Raw genomic sequence first — 20,942 nt, forward strand, 5'->3', positions numbered from 1 at the left:
CAGAGTGCATGTCTGAGCCTGGTCTCAAGCTATGATATCTTAAGCTATGGCTTTCAGGCCAGCATCTTCTCTCCCAGAGCTCTGCATTTAGCTTCCTCTGACACTGCAGAGGGGAATCCATCTCCTTTTCTGTGGAGGCTGTGAAGCCCCCTGTCTAGTCTTGCCCCAGGCCTACCTGTGGGTTGCCCTGTGAGCTGCCTGCAGCATTGCTCACCTTCTCAGCAGTCTAGCATCTCGTTGAAAGAAAGGAATGATGGTCCTTCAGAACTCCACTTCCAAAGACTGTCCCTCCATAGTTAGAGCAAGTTCATTCCCTTGCTGTGTTACTGGGCTCTGGCACTGTGCTGGCCCTCTTTGGAGGTCTGCAAAAGTGCACAGAAAGTGTGGGCAATGGACTAGACATTTCCACAGTTTGGGAATCTTTTAAAAATGCATATTCTTGCTGGGCATGGTAGCTCACGCCTGTAATCCCAGCACTTTGGGAGGCCGAGGCAGGCGGATCACCGGTCAGGAGTTCGAGACCAGGCTGCCCAACATGGTGAAACCCCATCTCTACTAAAAACACAACATTACCTGGGCGTGGCAGCAGCTGCCTGTAATCCCAGCTACTCAGGAGGCTGAGGCAGGATAATTGCTTAACCGCAGGAGGCAGAGGTTGCAGTGAGCCAAGATCATGCCACTGCACTCCAACCTGAGCAAGAGAGCGAGACTCCATCTCAAAAAAAAAAAAAGTATATTCTGGCCTGGCGTGTTAGCTCATGCCTGTAATCCCAACACTTTGAGAGGCCGAGAGCGGTGGATTGTTTGAGTCCAGGAGTTCTAGACCAGCCTGGGCAACATGGCAAAACCCTGTTGCTACTAAAAAACAAAACAAAACAAAACAAAACAAAAAAACTCAAAAAATTAGCCAGGCATGGTGGTGGCTACTTGGGAGGCTAAGGTGGGAGAATTACCTGAGCCCAGGAAGTAGAGGCTATAGTGAGCTGAGATCATGCTATGGCACTCCAGCCTGGGCAACCGAAGTGAGACCCTGTGTCCAAAACAAAAACAAAAACAAAACGCCTGTAATCCCAGCACTTAGGGAGGCTGAGGAGGGCAGATCACGAGGTCAGGAGATCGAGACCATCCTGGCTAACACGGTGAAACCTCATCTCTACTAAAAATACAAAAAATTAGCCGGGCGTGGTGGCGGGCGCCTGTAGTCCCAGCTACTCCGGAGGCTGAGGCAGGAGAATGGCGTGAACCCGGGAGGCGGAGGTTGCAGTGAGCTGAGATCACGCCACTGCACTGCAGTCTGGGTGACAGTGCGAGACTCCGTCTCAAAACAAAACAAAACAAAAAACAGATTCTGGCCAGGTGAGGTGCCTCATGCCTGTAGTCCCAGCACTTTGGGAGGCCAAGGCAGATGGATAGCTTAAACCCAGGAGTTTGAGACCATCATGGGACACATGACGAAACCCTGTCTCTACAAAAATTAGCCTGCTACTCAGGAGGCTGAAGTGAGAGGATCACCTGAGCCCAGGAGGTCAAGGCTGCAGTGAGTCATGATCATGCTACTGCACTCCAGCCTGGGTGACAGAGTGAGACCCTGACTCAAAAAGGGGGAAAACAAAGTGAAAAAATTTAAAAATGCTGATCCTCAGGTTCCAAGCCTTCTGCAATTTCAAACAATTCCCCCAGTGAGGTGTATGGGTAATTAAAGTTTGTGAAGCACTGCTTTAGGCCCTGAAGTCTAAGAAAGCCTCTTCCCATCTTTGGCTTTCCTGTCCCTGTCTAAACCATTGTTCAGTCATCCTCCATCCTTTCACCTCTCAAACAAGGAAGACGCCAGTCCCTGCAGCTGTGTATTATCTCCTCCTTTTTCCTCAGCTTTAAGGACTGAGGCTTCAATAGGAGTTCCAGGCATTGAGAAAGATGGATGGTGGAGATGCACGAGAACATGGTCATTTCCTTAGACTACTCCAGGTTAGGAGCACCCATTTTCTTTTTTCTTTCTTTCTTCTTTCTTTCTCTCTCTTTCTTTCTTTCTTTTCTTTTTTTCTTTTCTTTCCTTTCCTTCTTTCCTTTCCTTTCTTTCCTTTCTTTTCTTTCATTCCTTTCTTTTCTTTCCTTTCTTTCTTTTCTTTTCTTTCCTTTCTTTCCTTTTTTTCCTTCCTTTCTTTCCTGTCTTTTCTTTCTCTCTTCCTTTCTCTCTTTCCTTTCTCTCTTTCCTTTCTCTCTTTCCTTTCTTTCCTTTCGAGACAGAGTCTCGCTTTCTCACCCAGGCTGGAGTACAGTGGCGTGATCTCGGTTCACTGCAAGCTCCAGCTCCCGGGTTCACGCCATTCTCCTGCCTCTGTCTCCGAGTAGCTGGGACTACAGGTGCCCACCACCACGCCCGGCTAATTTTTTGTATTTTTAGTAGAGACGGGGTTTCACCGTGTTAGCCAAGATGGTCTCGATCTCCTGACCTCGTGATCCGCCCGCCTCGGCCTCCCAAAGTGTTGGGATTACGGCGTGAGCCACCGCGCCCGGCCTTTTTTTTTTTTTTTTTTTAGTAGGGATAGGGTGTCGCCGTGTTGGCCAGGCTGGTCTTTAACTCCTGACCTCAGGTGATCCACCCATCTTGGCCTCCCAAAGTGCTGGGATTACAGGTGTGAGCCATCATGCCCAGCCCACCCACTTTCTTAATCATGATCAGAGCAGGGCTGCCATTCTACCACCTTGGCACACCTGCCTAGAGGAATCAATGGCGCTGGGAGCAGACTGAGCAACATCTTAGCTGACCAGTGAATCCAGCACTTTTCTAAGGAAGCTCAGATAGTCTGCGACTCATCCCTGTCCTCTAGAATGAATCTGAGGTCTTGGAACTCACCCAGGGTCTTAGTGGAGGCACAGCTCTGAGCTATGGGTGTAGGGCATCTGAACCCATCTTCACACTGACCAAACACAGGCAGGTTCCAGTCTGCAGGGGAGATGGAGAAGGTCCCACCATGCTCCTGCACAAATCCCAGGATAGCTGGGGAATGAGAATCCAGCACTTTGGGCCTAGGACCTAGAAGGAGAGGTCCCTTGGGAGAGGTGTGGGGACATCTGAAGGAGGACTTCCTGGAAGGGGAGGGACTGGAGCAGAGGCCAGAATGATTTTGTTAGATGGAGAGAAGGTTCTCCACATGGGCGGGGCTGGCAGAGGCAGATGCCCAGACAGGTCACAACTCTCTAGGTGCCCAATTACCTGCCCTCGGTGAGCTCGGCCATCGGCGGGGAGGTGCCCCAGCGCTACGTGTGGCGTTTCTGCATCGGCCTGCACTCGGCGCCTCGCTTCTTGGTGGCCTTCGCCTACTGGAACCACTACCTCAGCTGCGCCTCCCCGTGTTCCTGCTATCGCCCGCTCTGCCGCCTCAACTTCGGCCTCAATGTCGTGGAGAACCTTGCATTGCTAGTGCTCACTTACGTCTCCTCCTCCGAGGACTTCAGTGGGTGCCCGGATGAGGGAGGAGTGGGGAAGGGTTCCCTGAGGGGAGGGGCCTGCCCCTACCACATTCGGACCCTCCTACTTAGTGGTGTGGGCACTCCCTGCAATGTGGCTCCCAATCCTCTTTCCCTCTAGCCATCCACGAAAATGCTTTCATTGTGTTCATCGCCTCATCCCTCGGGCATATGCTCCTCACCTGTATTCTCTGGCGGTTGACCAAGAAGCACACAGTAAGTCAGGAGGTACGGTCTATCCCTAGCGGGGGCTCCAAGCAACCCAGAAGAAAATCAAGGACATCTGTCCTCAGGATTTGGGTAATGGTGAGGTGGGAACTAAGTTCTAATGGGAACCCTGGCAGAGGGGTGCTGGGGTTGGGGCTGGGGCTTGGTGACAAACTGAGGGTGGTTGGTCAGAATCTAGGACTATAGCACTGTGTTTGGGTAGTGTGGGAGACTGGAGAATAGAAGAGATGGAGGCTGCAAATGGGGATAGAATGAGGAGTCGCATCTAGGCGGCAGTGAGTTAGGAACAGTGTCAGGGGACTGTGGTCTGTCATAATTTCAGCGCCCCACATGTGTATATGGGTTTCTTTCCCCGCACAGTATTTGGAGGTGGGGTTGGTGGGTGACTCCATGTAACTTTCATACTCCATCCCCCTGAAGTGGGAGGGGCAGGAATACCACACTGCTCCTTGGCCCATCACTCCCCCAGAGGCAGGGACGTCAACATGTTCCTCATTCTTGCTGCCCCTGCCTGTGCTCCCTTCCATGACCACTAGTGGGAGCCAAGGGAGATAAGGCCCAGCCCTTAGGAGCTAGGGCTGAGAGGGGAGCCCTAGCTCTCATCCCAGCAAGCTGCAGAGTGATCAGACAGCCCATTCTCTAGGATCGGAAGTCCTACAGCTGGAAACAGCGGCTCTTCGTCATCAACTTCGTCTCCTTCTTCTCGGCGCTGGCTGTCTACTTTCGGCACAACATGTATTGTGAGGCTGGAGGTGAGGTCAGGATAGGATCCACAGGCAGTCATGAGTGGCTACGGGGCAGCAGTGATGTTTTTGATAATGGGCAATGGTCTTGGGGACTGACTGCCATTGTGTTCTCTGTGGCAGACTAATGGTGGTGTGATTTATCAAGAGGCCCCTGAGGGGGTAGCAGGAAGTTCATCATGCCCTGTTCCTTGTGTCCTCACAACAGTGTACACCATCTTTGCCATCCTGGAGTACACTGTTGTCCTAACCAACATGGCGTTCCACATGACGGCCTGGTGGGACTTCGGGAACAAGGAGCTGCTCATAACCTCTCAGCCTGAGGAAAAGCGATTCTGAACCCTTCAGTCCTGCTTGGGAGGAGGAAGCCCACTGCCCAGAAACAAGATACCATTCTGGCCTTCCCCACCCTACATCCTCTCTTGGCCTTACTGAAGATGGGGGAAGGGTAAGAAGGAAGGGCATAGGCCAAGGCTCACCCCAGTGCTGCTGGCTTCTCCTCTCCACCCCTCATATGGGCATGGGGTCTTCAAGCAACATCACCTTTACCTGAGAGGCCCCAAGAAGCTGAGCTGGCAGAGAGCTCCACCATTTGGTGCTAAAAAAACATCCTGAGGTTCATGACCACCACCCACTTTCTGGCCTTTACATAGTCATCTTTCACTGAGGTCAGGAGCCCCTGAGCAGTTGCTGCTCCCTGACAACCACAGCCATTTCTCTCCACGGGGTCATTCACAGGATTAATGTATTTCATGATCTACTGTGCACATCCAGGCCTGTGGCCACTGTCCCCTGCTAAAGCTGCTCAGGTGTTCTAGTCCTGACTTCACCTTTTTGATGTGGTGTGCGCCCTATGGTATGTACCCTTCCCTATCTGAGCCTCAGTGTGTCCATGTGTCTGATGGGGGATGGGTGGGCTGTATGATTTCCAAGGGCTCTACCAGTCAGTGGTTCTGATGTCATTGGGTGGAGGTGGTGTTTTGTACCTAAAGGATGACCTGCTCCAGAAACAGCACCAGCACACCATGTATTTTCTTCTCTCTTCTGAAAGTTCTGGCTTATAGACCCCTCCCCTCCTTTGCAAAGGTATGGGATAGAGGGGTCAGATGCAGATTTCTACTGTAAAATGGGCTCTCTGGTATCTCCTGTCTTCCCTACTGCTCCAAACCCTAAATTTTGGTTGTACGTTTTGTTTTAAAGGAAAATAAATTTTTTTGGGGGGCCAACAGTCGCTTAGGCTTGCCAGTCTTGGGGCTCATCTTGTTTGATAGGAACTGGGAGAGAAACAGGCTCGAGTGGGGAGGGAGTAAGTCCATGGCAGGGTATGACTCCTAGCAGCATCCCCCCAATCCCCCTTAGGTCTGGAGTCTCCTAAGGCTGGTCTAAGCCTCTGTTTTGGTGAGCAGGAGTGACTGAGCTATCTGTAATGATTCTAGGACTGCAAGCTAGGATACCTGGAAGTCTTCAGTTGAGGCAGAGACCTGGGTTCAAACTCCAACTCCTGTTAAAGCACTGTCCTCTTGGTGATGTGAGGTACAGCTCTCAGATGCATGACTGTGAGAGCATCTGCCTTTAGGCTAATGGCTCTCAACCTCTCCCTTTCTGAGTCCTAAGATCAGGAAGTCTTTCCTCAAGTTTTGTGTCTGAGTCCACTATAGCATCTGTGACTGGGCCCCAGAGCAAGACTGCCCCCTCCAAGGGAGCCTAGAGCTTTGTTAGAGAAATTGGGGGGTGAGGGGACCACAATGAAGCCTATTGTCTACTAGAAGAAACAAAAGGCTCCCAGTCTCTGGGGAGTCCTAGCCCATGCCCACCCGCTAATGCCCAGCACACAGGGAGGAGCCGGGGCTACTGGAGACAGGAGGTTTTATTGATGCTGATGGGGGTAGGAAAGGCCCCCAGAAGCATGGGGGCTGAGTCAGTCAGCAAATGCGTAAGGCCTGGGCACAGAGGAGCAGGTTAGGGCACATTCACCTTCTCAGGATTCTGTGGCTCCCTCACTGGAGAAGGGAGAGAGCATCTTGGGTGTGCAATTCCAAGAACAGCGAGGGCAGAGGTTAGAGATGGCTGAGAGCCCCTAACCTGAGGAGGCACCACAATAGGCAGCAAAAACTGTGTGGAAAGCTAGATGAACTGGTCAGTAGCGGAAAATGGGAGGGGGCACTGGGTTGGCCTCTTGGGGAGGGGTCCAACCTTGGCTTGGATGAGCTCATGAGAATACCCGGTGTTCCCAAGCAGAGCGGGGCAGAGCCCAAAGCCCCTTTCTCTGCAGGCCTCCTTAAGGAGAAAAAGGCACTCAGAGAAAAAGGCATCCAGGGAGCCCCCTGGAAAGGGGTGCCAGAATTAGTCCTTAAGGCACAGCTGGGGCGGACAAGGCACCAAGGCACAACTGGTGGGGGAGGGCAGGGGCAGCCTCCAAGCCGAGTGCCAGGGTCACAAGAGGACGCAGGACCGTCCCCGCTTGATCGGAGTGGGGTTGAGCACAGCCCGGACAGCCTCGGCGAACACTTCCTTGACACCATCCTGTTGCAGGGCTGAGCATTCGAGGTAGCGCACAGCGTGGATCTGCTTGGCCAGTGCCTGGCCCTGCTGCGGTGTGATGGGCGCCTGGCCCTGCTCCTTGAGGCGCCGTAGAGTGTCAGGCTGGGCTCTCAGGTCCTTCTTGGTGCCCACCAGCAGGATGGGCACATCAGGGCAGTGGTGGCACACCTCTGGATGCCACTTGTGTCGCACGTTCTCATAGGAAGGCGGACTGGCAATGGAGAAACAGATGACAAAGACGTTGGTCTGAGGGTAGGAGAGTGTACGGAGGCGGTCATACTCCTCCTGGCCCGCAGTGTCCCACAGGTTCAGGTTCACTGTGCGCCCGTCAACTGCGCTCTGCGCGCTGTAATTGTCGAACACGGTGGGGATGTACTCTTTGGGGAAAGCGTTAGTTGTGTAGCAGATGAGCAGGCACGTCTTGCCCACAGCCCCATCACCCACCACCACGCACTTGATGCTCTGCATCGTGGGTGCAGTTGCTGTAGTGGAGGCAGTGCCTCCTCTCTCTTCTGGACCTCTCTGGCTGCAGTGACCTGTGGACGGATGAAAGGGGACATTCTTGGTTAGGGAGGCCTCTGCCTACTGGGAAGAAAAGATAAGGGCACACAAAGGGAAACCAGCTCCTGTTCCCTTAACCTGACAATATCCCAAAGTCCCATCAAGACAGTCATCAGAAAGATACACAACGAAAGGCCCTGAGACCGAGCAAAGATGCAGTATAATGTGGTAGAAAGCACATAAGCTCTGGCGCCAGATAAACTAAGGTCAAATCTTGGTTTTGCATTTCCTAGCTGTGTAACCCTGAACAAACTGCTTAACCTCTCTATGCCTAAGTTTTCTTACCAGTAAAATGAGGATAAAATAATATCTACCTCATTGAGTCATTATAAGGATTATATAATACATGTAAAGCATTTAAAACAGTGCCTCATCCATAAGTATTAGCTTTTCTTTTTTTTTTTTTTTAGACGGAGTCTCGCTCTGTCACCCAGGCTGGAGTACAGTGGTGCGATGTCTGCTCACTGCAACCTCCGCCACCTGGGTTCACGCCATTCTGCCTCAGCCTCTCGAGTAGCTGGGACTACAGGCGCCCACCACCACACCCAGCTAATTTTTTGTATTTTTAGTAGAGACGGGGTTTTACCGAGTTAGCCAGGATGGTCTTGATCTCCTGACCTTATGATCCGCCCGCCTTGGTCTCCCAAAGTGCTGGGATTACAGGTGTGAGCCACCACGCCTGGCCAGTATTAGCTATTTTCCAGGCTATACAGACACAAAAGGAGAGTGCACAAATTTAGGGATCCACTAGATCCTCTACTAAATATGGACACTTTCCACCAGGAGACTGGAAAGGGTCCTGGCACAGGACAGCTGTTCCAGGTCACTCTGTGATGCAGCCATAGGTAGAACCTCTCTCAACTCAGGGCCCACCCTGCCCTCTCCAAACCTAGTATCTTGGCTACTGAGTACAAACCAAAAGGCACAGTAAGAAACCTGCTGAGTAAGGGGCTCAATTCTTCAGAGAGCTGCCCTATCCCAATCCAGGGTATTGTGGCAAGGGGGAAATCTGTTTTTTTTTTTTTTTTTTTTTTTTTTTGAGATGGAGTTTCACTCTGTCACCCAGGCTGGAGTGCAGTGGCGCGATCTCAGCTCACTGCAACCTTCACCTCCCAGGTTCAAGTGTCTCCTGCCTCAGCCTCCCGAGTGGCCGGGACTACAGGCACACGCCACTGCATCCGGCTAATTTTTATATTTTTAGTAGAAATGGAGTTTCGCCATGTTAGCCATGCTGGTCTCAAGCTCCTGACTTCAGGTGATCCACCTGCCTCGGGATCCCAAAATGGTGGGATTACAGGCGTGAGCCACCACACCTGGCCACCCCATCATTCTTATAAGTACTGAAAACCCTATCTGGCCGTGCACACTCTGGTTGCCAATTCAGTACAGCAAATTCAATGCAAGGGATTACTGGAGATTCAGTTGAACCTGGGATTTGGACTAGGGTCTGGGTATGTTATGATGAATGAGGTAGAGGCTGGGGCTCCCAGACGTTAGTATCTTCTCTCAAGGTCCTTGGTGGGGTGGAGCAAATCTTTTTTTTTTTTGGAGATGGAGTCTCGCTCTGTTGCCTAGGCTGGAGTGCAGTGGCACAATCTTGGCTCACTGCAACCTCTGCCTCCGGGGTTCAAGTGATTCTCCTGCCTCACCTTCCTGAGTAGCTGGGATTATAGGCACCTGCCACCACGCCTGGCTAATTTTTGTATTTTTAGCAGAGATGGGGTTTCACCATGTTGGTCAGGTTGGTCTTGAACTCCTGACCTTGTGATCCGCCCGCCTTGGCCTCCTAAAGTGCTGGGATTACAGGCATGAGCTACCATGCCCGGCCTGGAGCAAATCTTTCAAGCCCAACTAGGAAGGATGAAGTCAAGAGTAAGACAAAAACTTGACTTTCCCCTCAATCTTCTGTCCATTTCCTGAGACCCTGGCATGTGCCTCTGAAAGATTTTAGAGCCTTCCAGACTCTTGGGTAGAAAATACCATCATTAAGAACATAGATGCTAGATTAAGACTGGCAGGGATTCTAATCACAGTTCCACCAACTAGTTATATGTGATCTTGGCAATATATTTGTTCCCCAAGCCTCAATTTTCTCATCTGTAAAATGGGGATAATCTTGCCTATTGCACTACAATTGCTCAGAATATGAAATGAGGCCAGGCACAGTGTAATCCTAGCACTTTGGGAGAACGAGGCAGGTAGATCAATTGAGCCCAGGAGTTTGAGACTAGCCTGGGCAACATCGCAAAACCGTGACTCTACAAAAAATGAAAAAATTATCAGGGTGTGGTGGTACACGCCTGTTGTCCCAGCTACTTGGGAGGCTGAGGTGGGAGCATCACTTGATTGCAGGGTGGTCAAGCCTGCAGTGGGCTATGTTCATACCACTGCACTCCAGCCTGTGCGACAGAGCAAGACCCTGTCTCAAAAAGAAAAAAAAAAAAAGTAAGAGTTAATAACGTATAGAAGGTGTCCAGCATGAGGTATGGCACATAGCAAGTGCCCAATAAATGGGTAAGTATGAGGAGTCCCGGCTCCAGCCAACATCTGGTCACCTCTGCAGGTCATAGGGCCTTGGGGTGAGGAACTGCTTTTCTGAGTTCTGAAGCAAAGCTTCCAGAAACCCTGCGATTATTTACACTGCTATGGCAAGGGTCCTTCTCTCATCAGCTACTTTTTGGCCATGGGGGACTCTTGGTCGTCAATATGTGACTTCCTTTCCCTGACTGTCTCCCACAACCAGGGCCTGCTCCCTGAGAGGGGGCAGCCCTGTTTTAAACACAACCAAATCCCTGAGTATTCCTTATCCCTGGCTCCACCCAAGCACCATCACCACTAGCCCATTTTCTCCATTTCACTTGCTATACTGCAAGGCTGCACCCTGGTCTGGGAACCCCTTACCCCTGCAGCCTGAGCTCTCACCACTGGTTCAGAAGCTTCAAAAATCAATGACAAGTGGAGAAGAAAATCCCCACTGGGAAGTGGAAAAGAAACTTTCGTGGTATGGGGGATGCAAAGGACCCAGGGCTTGGTCCCAGCTCCCTCCCAGGGTACAGTTTCCCTTGGAATCAGCTGGGAAAGAAATGATTTCACTTTATGAAGTTGTGTCTCTGGTTCATATTAAAAAATATTTCCATCCTATTTGCATGAATGAGTGAGTGTGTGTGTGTGCGTGTGCACATGTATGTGCATGTAACCTCAGGACATTCAGCTAGAGACTCTCAGAGTGTGGGTCAGGGAAGGGCATAAGGACCCTCTAGGTCAGTGGAGAGTCGAATAGAGACTTCAGACTGGAAGTTGAGAGACCTAAGTTCTAACCCCAGTTGTGCTGACTCACTACAACCAAGCTTGAGGCATTTACGCTTGCTGGGCCTCAGTTTTCCTATCCAGGAATTGGAGATTACAATGGTTGTTACAAGAGCACTAGGTAGATGAACTAAGACTTTAAAGCTCCTTGGAGGCAGGTGGCATTACATGTGCCCAATGGATTATGTGGGAAGCCCTCACATTCAAAGCAGAACTCCTGGGCCTGCAATCTTCAGTTCCACACAGAGCAGGGGAGTGGGTGTTGACAGTCTGACTGAAAAGCCCAGCGCTGGGCTGGCCCAGGCAGGAAGACAAGGAGGGAACTCTGGCTGGCTGTCACAAGGCCCAAGAAACTCGAAGTACAGCTCTCTAAGGAGGTGGTTATCAACTAGCAATCAGTAAATTAGCTCTCAAAGGAGAGGGGAAAGGACAGGGTAGCTTCTGGGCTGGGAAGGGAACAGGGACTGACACTGGAAAAGGAGGATGAGTATGGTACTGTCCAGAAACAAGCAGAGCAAAGGCAGTGTGGAATAGGGCCAAGAGTACTGGATACCTGACTCTGATGTCTTGAGTTTATCTGCTGACCTTGACCCTTGATTTAAAAAAAAAAAAACCCCATATGGTATAAGCCTTTATAGATTGCATGTTATTATGTCATTTGACCTTTATAACAACCTGTCAGTACTATTCCTATTTTACAGATGAGGAAACAAATTCAGAGCAGTAAAAGTAACTCTACATCACACAGCTAGTTAGTATGGCAGCCAGAACACAAACCCAGTTTTGTGACCCAAAGCCCTGTGTTTTCCACGGTGCATCTTACAGTCTTCAAGTTACCCCTTACCAGCTAACTGTGTGACCTTGATCAGGTAAGTTACTGCCCTTCTTGGAGCCTCCGTTTCTTCATCTATACAGTAGAAGTAATAATAGTAGCCCTCCCAGCCTCACGGGCAGCATCAAGGAACCTGACCATGGGAATGAATACGCTTTGTAAACTGAAGTGTTGTGCACACAGGAGGTGACAGGAGCAAAGCATTTCATCCCAGAAGGGAGGAAGCACTGAGTATGCCTGTGTCTGTGGTGGGGGATCAGCCCAGTCCTCCCTACTCAGGTCTAGTTCAGACCTTTATCCTCTCTCCCAAAACAACTCTACTTTCTGAAATCCTTTGGCCTGAACTGGGTTGAATTAAGTTCCCATAGCCCATTTCAGGAGGGCATATGCTAAAAGGTAGAGTCTAAACTGCGCCAAATAGGAAGAAGGGATGTCAGCGCTGCAGGTGGCCAAACCAGGAGTGTGACCTACCTGGAGCGGGGTTCAACGATGACTTATTCACTAAGTGGCTTTTTCAAAAAAAATCATTAAGCCTAGCTCAGTGGTGCACCTGCAGTCCCAGCTACTAGGGAGGCTGAGCCCAGGAGTGAAGGGTTGTAGTGTGCTACACTAGTCAAGGTTATTGTCCTTGTGAGTAGCCACTGCACTCCAGCCTGAGCAACGCAGCAAGACCCCATGTCTCAAAAAAAAAAAAAAGTTATTTAGTAAATCAGTGGTTGCCGATCTGTTTTGATTTGTTTTTTCTTTTGGAGACAAAAGCCTGTTGCCCAGGCTGGAATACAGTGGTGCCATCACAGTTCACTTTAGTCTCAACCTCCCAGGCTCAAGGCATCCTACCTCAGCCTCCTGAGTAGCTGGGACTACAGGCAGGCACCACCACACCTGGCTAATTTTTGTATTTTTTATTTATTTTTTGTTTGTTTGTAGAGACAGGGTCTTGCTATGTTGCCCAGGCTGGTCTTGAACTCCTGATCTCAAGTGATCCTCCTGACTAGGCCTCCCAAAGTGCTGGGATTACAGGTGTGGGTCACCACGCCTGGCCAGATCTGTATGTTATTAGACAAATTACAATGACTTATTCTGGCTTTTTAGTCCCAATTCAGATCATGCCTGGTCCCTCATATTGTCATTTAGAGTTCTTCACAATTTGGTAAGGGGTATTAGAGTTATATAGACTTGGGTTTGAATCCTAGTTCTGCCTCTTACCAGTTCTGTGACCCTGAGCTTATGATGATTTGCCTCTCTAAGCTTCAATCTCCTTATCTTTCAAATGCAGCAGCAACGTATGGTACCTACCACATAGCAGTGTTACAAGGACTAAGTGCATTAATGTATAATATGTACACAATCTAGGTACTTTGCAAGTGTGAGTTCCCAGTTCCCTGTTCCAGAGGGATTTTCAATGTCCTCTGCAAACAAGTCAGGATCATTCTTGCCTCTGAACTTTTACTCTTGTTTTTCCCTCCGCTACTATTCCCTCTCCCTTCTCTAATCTTCCTTATTCCTTAAAGCCTAACTTAAGTTTCATAGTTCCATAAGGTTACTGAATTCTTCTTTGGCTATCCGTTGCATGGCCACCTGTCACCCAGGCTGGAGTGCAGTGTCGCGATCTCAGCTCACTGCAACCTCCACCTCCCAGGTTCAAGCGATTCTCCTGCCTCAGCCTCCTGAGTAACTGGGATTACATGCACGTGCCATCATGCCCAGCTAATTTTTGTATTTTTAGTAGAGACAGGGTTTCATCATGTTGGCCAGGCTGGTCTTGAACACCTGGCCTCAAGTGATCCACCTGCCTTGGCCTCTGAAAGTGCTGGGATTACAGGAGTGAGCCACCACACCCATGGCCTCCCTTTTAATCCTGCTTTGGCTCTGTGTGATTCTCCTTTTCCAACAGTCATACGTAAGTTTCCCAGCTGTGGATGCCCTTCAGTCTGAAGTCTTGGCTTCTCTGGACTAAATGACAAAAAAAACCCTCTAAGTATAGGGCTAGGCACACAGGACTGTACAACCATTGCCTTTTGATCTGCTTGTGCCAGCACTCATTACTGAGATATGGAGACACCTCTCTGAAGCCCAGTATCGGACATTCCCTGCCCACCCCACAACAGACAAGACTGCAATGCTGAATCTTATCGGACAGCAATGACAGGCAAAAGCTATGCCTGAAATAGGCAAAAACCTCTCTTCCCAGTACCAGCTTGACCTGGCTCTGGCAGGAAGTATAGCCCATGGGGGTCTAACCCTGTCTGAGTGTGGTCCCTGGAGCCCGGCTTGGGGTGTGGCCCAGGCAGGCCCAGAATGGGGGAGGGAAAGGAAGTAGCTTGATTGCCAGATCTCTGTGGCTGTTACAGCAGGGGAAGTGTCCCAACTGGGAGTGGGGGAGGGGAGGAACGGGCTCTTAAGAGATAGGCGAGTATGGAGGTGATGGGAACTTACCTCAGCCTTCTATAACCTGCCTCCCTAACATGGGGCTCCCTTTCTGCAGCCCTCCCTGAACCTCATTATAACTACAATCCATCTCTGGCCATTCCAATCCTGATCCTCTACAAAGGGGCCTCCATATTCTCTTCCCTAAAATACATCAAGTAGTAATATGGAACCATGCACCATTGCCGCCTCTTCGAGGAAAGCGTAAATTATCCAAGTCAGAAGTGACTTATCCTATCCAAAGTCTGGCTGTCTCTCTCACAGGCATGGAGAGGCTGATGTGAATCTTATCTCTTGTTATTAGACTGGGAGTGTCTAGAGGGCAAGGTCCTGGTTGACTGGACCTTGCTGAGCACCCTAAGCTGAGCACAGCATGTAGTAGCTGTCAGTAAATAACTGAATGAACTCGATGCAATCATGTCTTTGCATGTGGGAGTTCCTCTTCCTGGAATGCAACTCACCCCCCTTCAGATCCTTCCTGTCCTTCAGGCCCAGTACTGTTCCCCAGCTTCTCCAGGACATCACAGCAACCCCCTCTCCTGCCTTACCTTTCCCAGCACTGACTGTACTCTTCATCGTGCTGAACTAACTGGATGCTTCAGGGGGAGGGTAGTCTGACCTTCTGTTTATTTCCAGAAACCCAGGGAAGGGCTGAGCAAAAGCTGTAGAATGACATACCCCTTCTCCCCCATCAATCCACAGACTCTGATGCTGGGAACAAGGAAGAACCTCTATGACCAGAAGACACAAGACAAAAGTAACCAACTTCTTTCTCACTCACCCTGAAGAGCTCCAAGTTGGGATAATAAACACATAAGCTATACTGTCTTGTCTTCAACTGGAAGGGTGAGAGGTGAAGCTGGCAGATCTAGCTCAGAGATGATGAGAAAGATGGGAAGGAAGAGTGGTCCTGACAGGCTACAGACTGGGAATATCTGAGGACCCTTGGTCAAAGACAAGGCAAGGGGCAGGGGCACTGTTGGAAAGACTTCTGAAGCTCTACAAGTTAGTTAGTTTGTTTGTTTTGAAGGGAGGAATAGAGGAGAGGTGATATAAAGAGGCTCAAAGGGGCTGCAGCTGGCTGCAGCTGGGCTGGGAGGAGGAAGCTGGGGGGACATGAGGTCAGTGTGGGGCTGGGACCAGGCCAAGGGCTGAGTCTCTTTCTTCCCTTTCTCCCCATCAGCAGGGAAGAACCCAAGAGAGCCCAGTTCCTAGCCTTAAAAAAAAAAAAAAAAAAATTCCCCTGGGTGCTGTGGCTCACGCCTGTAATCCCAGTACTTTGGGAGTCAAGGCAGGCAGATCACTTGAGATCAGGAGTTCGAAACCAGCCTGCCCAACATGGTGGAACCCCATCTCTACTAAAAATACAAAAATTAGCCGGGTGTGGTGGTGGGTGACTGTAATCCCAGCTACTCGGAAGGCTGAGGGAGAATCACTTGAACCCAGGAGGCAGAGGTTGCAGTGAGCAGAGATCATGCCACTGCATTCCAGCCTGGGCAACAGAGCAAGACTCTGTCTCAAAAAAAAAAAAAAAAGAAAAAAAAAATCCATGCTGGAGGACTCTCCACCTCTTGCCATTCATCCTTCAGCCCCTGGAGGGGATCCTACACTGCAGCAGGGAAGGAAAGAAGAGTTGATGCCACCCACTAGGAAATGAGACAGTGGTAGCTGGGAAGTCTGAGGGGCAGTCCAGGACCCTTTCACTAAGTCCTAGTTCCCAACTTTCTTCCTTCATTGTCCCAGCACCCCAAGTGTTCCATAAAAGGTGAGCCTCAGCTGGGCATGTGGCTCACGTCTGTAATCCCAGCACTTTGGGAGGCTGAGGCTGGCGGATCACTTGAGGTCAGGAATTTGAGACCAGCCTGGCCAGCATGGTGAAACCCCATCTCTACTAAAAATACAAAAAAAATTTGCCGGGCCTAGTGGCACATGCCTGCAGTTCCAGCTACCTGGGAGGCTGATGCAGGAGAACGACTTGAACCTAGGAGGTGGAGGTTGCAGTGAGCCGAGATCGTGCCATTGCACTCCAGCCTGGGTGACAGGGCAAGACTCCATCTCAAAAAAAAAAAAAAAAAAGGTGAGCCTCAGGACCAGGACGGCTCTGGCTGGGGGAGCCAAGGAAGCTGCCCCCTCCCCCACACAGCACAGAGGAAGGGTGCACACTGGCTTCCTCCTCCCCGCCTAGCAGCAGCTCAGCAGTCCCTGGGCCCCACCAAAGGCCTGTGAAGTGGCACTTCCTTTGCCTTTGCTAATTTCACATGAGGCTGTACAGAAGTGCCATCCTCCCAATCCTGGCACCCCCACCTGAAAATACCCACAGAGAGACCCAGGGCTACCCAGTCCCTTTAGCCCCGCCCAAGGTTTGAGGGGGTTTCCACAAGGGAAAATAACATCAGGGAGGAAACTCCGGCATCTATTTTCCACCGTCAGTGAGGCAGAGCCGGAGCAGGAGACAGGGTACTCCATCTTACTACCCCCTGGCAAAATCCCCAACATTCTTTGCCTTCTTATCTCTCAAGCTCTAACAATCCTTGTGCTTGGAGAAAGGGCCACAGTTCTATCCCTGGACAGATATATATGTAGAGACTACTCAGACCTGTCAAATTGAGGCTGATAAGACATGAGGGCCCAGAGTGAGGGGCACTGCTATGAGTCTCTTGGGGGAGGAAGAGTCAGAGCCATGATGTTCACTGTCCCCTTTGGAGGTACTGATATGCAACTCCTTAATGATGAAATGGAGCCAAGAGAAACCAAGTTGACAAGGATTATATACAGTTGGTAGCAAATCTAGGACAAGGATCGGGTCTTCTAACCTCCATCCTTATGCTACTTCTACAAAGGAGAGAAGGTGAGGATTCTAACTCCAGCCTGAGAATGGACCAACCATCTCTTTAACCTCATTCAGGACAACCCCACCATAGTTTATTCCTTCAGAAAATGGACCAAAGGGTGGGTTGACTTACATCTGAGCCCTTTTTGCTTCTAAGTTCCCAGGCCCTCATGCCTAGCCCATCCTGGTGCATTTATGATTTAGAACTGACATTACTCAACAGTCAGCCACTCTGGCCCTGCCCTAACTGAGAAGCTCCTCCTCTGGCCTCTAGCTCCTGGAGAGATGCCCTCCCCCCATATGAAATGAGGACAAAAGAGGAAGCTGGACCCTGGACAGGAAAACCAGTCTGATCTGGGGAGGTGGCCCAGGCTTTGTCTTTGGTTTCCCTCCTCAGCTCTTCTCACGGACCCCTACTGACCTCACTGCTAATGGGTCTACAATATATAGAAGGAGTCTTCAGTGTGGGCCTGAGCCCCCTTCTTCACGTCACAACCTTGACATGTTTAGCCAAGACTTTAGTGGCAGCCTCCTAGGTTGTAGCCACCACCTCCCTTCACCCCCCAATATTTTCCCATTAAAATCTCTCCCGCCCTGGTCACATTTTTTCCAACAATGCCTTTTTTGCAATTAGCTCAAACTTCCAATGGGACCAGATCTCACCTCGGAGAATCCCTGTCTCACCCATCTTGTCTTTACCATCAGAGCCCTGTGGGTTTGCTCAGTTACGCAGAATACTAAAGTGACTACTGGTTTGCCAGCCTAGAAATTGGGACTCCTGGGGTTTTTATCAAGCTGTGATGCTGGGAAAGTGCCTTGTATGCACATCCTTCTCTAAACTGGGCTTTTATGTAGGTCCCTGGGATTTCTTCCCGCAGCCACACTTCTGTACCTCCAAGAAATGCAAAGAAAGACAGGTGGGTGGAAGGGAAGGACGGGAAGAAGAACAATTCATGGGAGAGGGACGACTGTGCCATGGGAAGATGACAGAATGGGGAACAGGGAGAGCCCTTAAATTTAGCTGTAGCACTTAACTCCCCTCTACTTCTCTTTTTTTTCTAGTGGAGAGAAATGAATACAGATGACTGGAGGAGGTAGATAGAAGCAAGATCCTCAGCATGCACCCCAAAAGCTTGAGGAAGGAGCTCTAGAGTGGAAACAACAAGAGCTTCCATAGCCAGGATGGACTGAAGTTAAATTTGGGAAGAATTCCGGAGAAGGAATAGGGTCCTAGGTGAGATGGGGAATATTAAGGATGCCTGAAGGCAGAGGGGTCAGTACAACTCCAGAGGGCTTCCTGGTCACTAAGGCCCTGATGCAGACCAGGGCATCTGGGTACCCGGCCTAGGCAGGCCCCGGAAGGCAGCAGGAAAGGAGCAGACACCTTTGCCTCAACCGCTTCTTAATTCAAAACTAAAACAGTTAAGTTCGAAGTTAGACCAGCTGCAGTCTTTCCTCCAGAATCCTGCCTTTGCCTCCTCCCTTTATTTCCATCACACCCAAGTTGGTCCCATTCTTTCCACCAGGTGATGCTGGAACTAGTAGGTAATGGAGTCAGGGACCTTCAGGCTGTCTCCCGGCTTCCAGGCCTGGCCCCTTGGTCAAGCACCACAGGTTGGGGTGATTTTGATTTCCCAGGGCCTCTCTTACCAGTCTTATTCCTGTGTTACCCTACCCTGACTGCTAGAGACTGCTTCCTCCTGCCTAACCACAACCTCACTCACTGCAGGTTCCCTTCATTTTGCTGGTTTCCCCTTGGGCCCTCTCAAGGCTGAGGGCAGTTATTTTGTCTGTAAGAGATAAAGATGTAGACACACAGACACTCTTTCTCTCTCTCGCGCGCGCGCGCGCACACACACACACACGCTTTCCAGCTCTTTAATCCATCTCTATCACCGGGAGGCTGCAGTCTGCCTCTCCAAGCTAGGGAGGTTTGAAAAGACTCTGGAACTCACTAAGTCTTCAACAACAGATCCTGATTCCAAAGCTGGAGATAAGTGGGTGAGAGAGAAGGATACAGAGAGGGTGACAGGCTGAAGGTTCAAGAGGAATGAGGGGTGATGGAAAACGCAAGGAGGTGTAAGTGTGTGGGTGCCAGAGCTGGGAAGGGAAGGGATGGGGCAGGTTGCAGAGGACTGAGATGAACATGGGGCCGGGTAGGTGAAGAGAGGTCAAGGCCTAGGTATGACTGCATATTTGGAGGAAAAGAGACTGAAAGGGATGAGAAGAGAGTGATGGCGGATTTCTGGGTAGAAACTAAAGGCGTGGAGGGAGACGATAGGAGCATGTGTATAATTCAGGGACTAAGAATGAAGAGGAACACTAGGAGATGGTTCTCAATCGGCCCCAAAAGACACAACAAAAACTTGTCAGGGACTATCAGTACCTCTGAATGAGAGTCCTTCCACCTCCAGTCACAGGGCAAGACCAAGTTACTCCCAAAAGAGCAAGGCCAGGCTCTGGTCAGGTAGGAACAGCGTTCGCTCACTAAATACCTACTGCTTGGCTCCAGGTAAGGTTGGGACTCAGGAAAACAGGCATATAGAGAACAACTGGGATCGGCGGGGCTCCCCCAACCCTAACCCCGGTCCTCCTGAGTGCAGAGGGCCTTCGGGCTGCAGCCCGAGTGTGAGTCTGGATTAGCATGGATCTTCCAGGGAGAGAGCTTTCGGAGGCCCCAGACACCGCCCCTCTAACCCCGACAAGTGTCACAACTGCCAGAGCAGAGGGAGTGCCTTTTCCAGCTCAGAAGCCCTCTCCCCTCATGCACTTCTCAACACCCCCCGCAACTTCTGAGGACACCCCACCTGAGTCCTATCTCCCAGCTCTGAGCTTTTCCACTTTAGAGACACTTCTCTTGGAGCCCGGGGCCCTCTGACCTCAGGGGTCCCTCTCGGCTCCCGAGAGGCGGTACAGCCGCCGGGAAGCCACCCTCGCCGAGCCTCCACCGGCTCGCAGTGGCCCCGTCCGCGCCCCGCCCGGCCGGCCGCGCCCGCCCTACTTGGACTGAGCCTAGAAGCTCCCGCCCGCGGCCCCCGCCAGCAAACTCATGGGCCGGCGCCCGCGCCCGCGCCCGCGCCGAGTCCTGGGCCGGCCGGGCTCCCGTTCCCCGGACCCCTACCCACCAGCCCCGGCCGGGCCTCACCTGGTGCCCTCCCCAAGGCGGGGGAGCTGGGGGCGGCGGCAGCGGCTCCGGGCTCGAGAAGGAAGTGAGAGCGGGAGGCCGGAGGAAGTGGGGGGGGCGGACCGGCGGGGCGGGGCGGGGTGGGGCGGGGCCCGACCAGGAAGTCTGAGGGCAGGTCTCCCCCTCTTCAGCCCCGGCCCGCCCCCAGCCTCGCCCCCGACCTAGTCCCGGGCTCGCCACTTTCCCCCTCCCAACTCGCTGCCCCTGCGGCCAGTAAGTCAGGCCTCCGAAGGTCTAGGTCTCTCTGCCTCCTCCTGGCCACCCCACCCCTGGAGGCCCTACTCTAGGCGGTAGGCGTTCCTCCTCTTCCCCCCATCCTGACCTCACCAGCCTCCGCGGGAAGATGCTGAGAAAGGCGCCCCTGGGCCTGGTGCCTTCAGCCAGCCCCAGGGATAGAGTGGTGGCCGAGGCTGGGGCAGTCCCCACCCCTGCCCTGAGCGCTGGGGGAGTGCGAGGTGGTGGTGATTCAGCAGTGGGAAGGCCCCAGACCCCTGGGGAAGGTGGGGAGACTCGTAGGGGAAGAGGCGCTGGCGTCAGCACCCAAGGGAAAGACAAGATCAGCAGAGGCGCAGGCGGAGCCGCGGGGCCCAAAAACAGGATGTCGAGTCGTCGTTCAGCACCGTGCAGCTCTGCGCGGCGTGGCTCTGTAGAGGGGGCGGGGCGAACGGAGGACTTGGGGCTTCCCTCGCCCCCGCGCCCCCTGTTCTGCTGGGGCGCACCCAGGCCTGAGGTCCGGCTTGGGCCCTGGGGACCCGCGGGTGGGCGGGCTCATGGGCGCCCTCTGGTGCTTCAATTCCCTGGAGTTTTGACTTGAGAGTCAAC

The 20,942-nt window shown here is 51.7% G+C and overlaps 2 protein-coding genes across 15 annotated transcripts in view; one reads left to right on the forward strand and one right to left on the reverse strand.

Moving 5' to 3' along the window:
* Positions 1-14,929, forward strand: part of PGAP2 (post-GPI attachment to proteins 2) — a 38,287-nt gene extending 23,358 nt beyond the window's left edge. For 3 of the 14 annotated variants that reach the window (XM_021926213.2, XM_003910343.5, XM_031653242.1), the window contains 4 exons: positions 3,203-3,455; positions 3,590-3,684; positions 4,340-4,448; positions 4,648-5,669. In XM_021926213.2, coding sequence (XP_021781905.1) covers positions 3,203-3,455; positions 3,590-3,684; positions 4,340-4,448; positions 4,648-4,778 — 588 coding nt within the window. In that variant the 3' untranslated portion in view covers positions 4,779-5,669. Of the gene's footprint in view, positions 1-1,541; positions 1,966-3,202; positions 3,456-3,589; positions 3,775-4,339; positions 4,449-4,562; positions 5,670-11,548; positions 11,717-14,808 lie in introns of those variants that run through there. The other 11 variants (XM_021926212.2, XM_009186803.4, XM_031653241.1 and 8 more) reach the window with 7 other exon arrangements.
* Positions 6,289-20,198, reverse strand: RHOG (ras homolog family member G). Its single transcript, XM_003910344.4, has 2 exons — positions 20,082-20,198; positions 6,289-7,516 (listed from the first exon to the last, which is right to left on the reverse strand). The coding sequence occupies exon 2, from the start codon at positions 7,446-7,448 to the stop codon at positions 6,873-6,875; it is 576 nt and encodes a 191-aa protein (XP_003910393.1). The 5' UTR covers positions 7,449-7,516; positions 20,082-20,198; the 3' UTR covers positions 6,289-6,872.
* Between the last annotated feature and the right edge of the window lie 744 nt (positions 20,199-20,942).

Source organism: Papio anubis, chromosome 12 (assembly GCF_008728515.1).
Source record: "Papio anubis isolate 15944 chromosome 12, Panubis1.0, whole genome shotgun sequence".
NCBI lineage: Eukaryota > Metazoa > Chordata > Mammalia > Primates > Cercopithecidae > Papio > Papio anubis.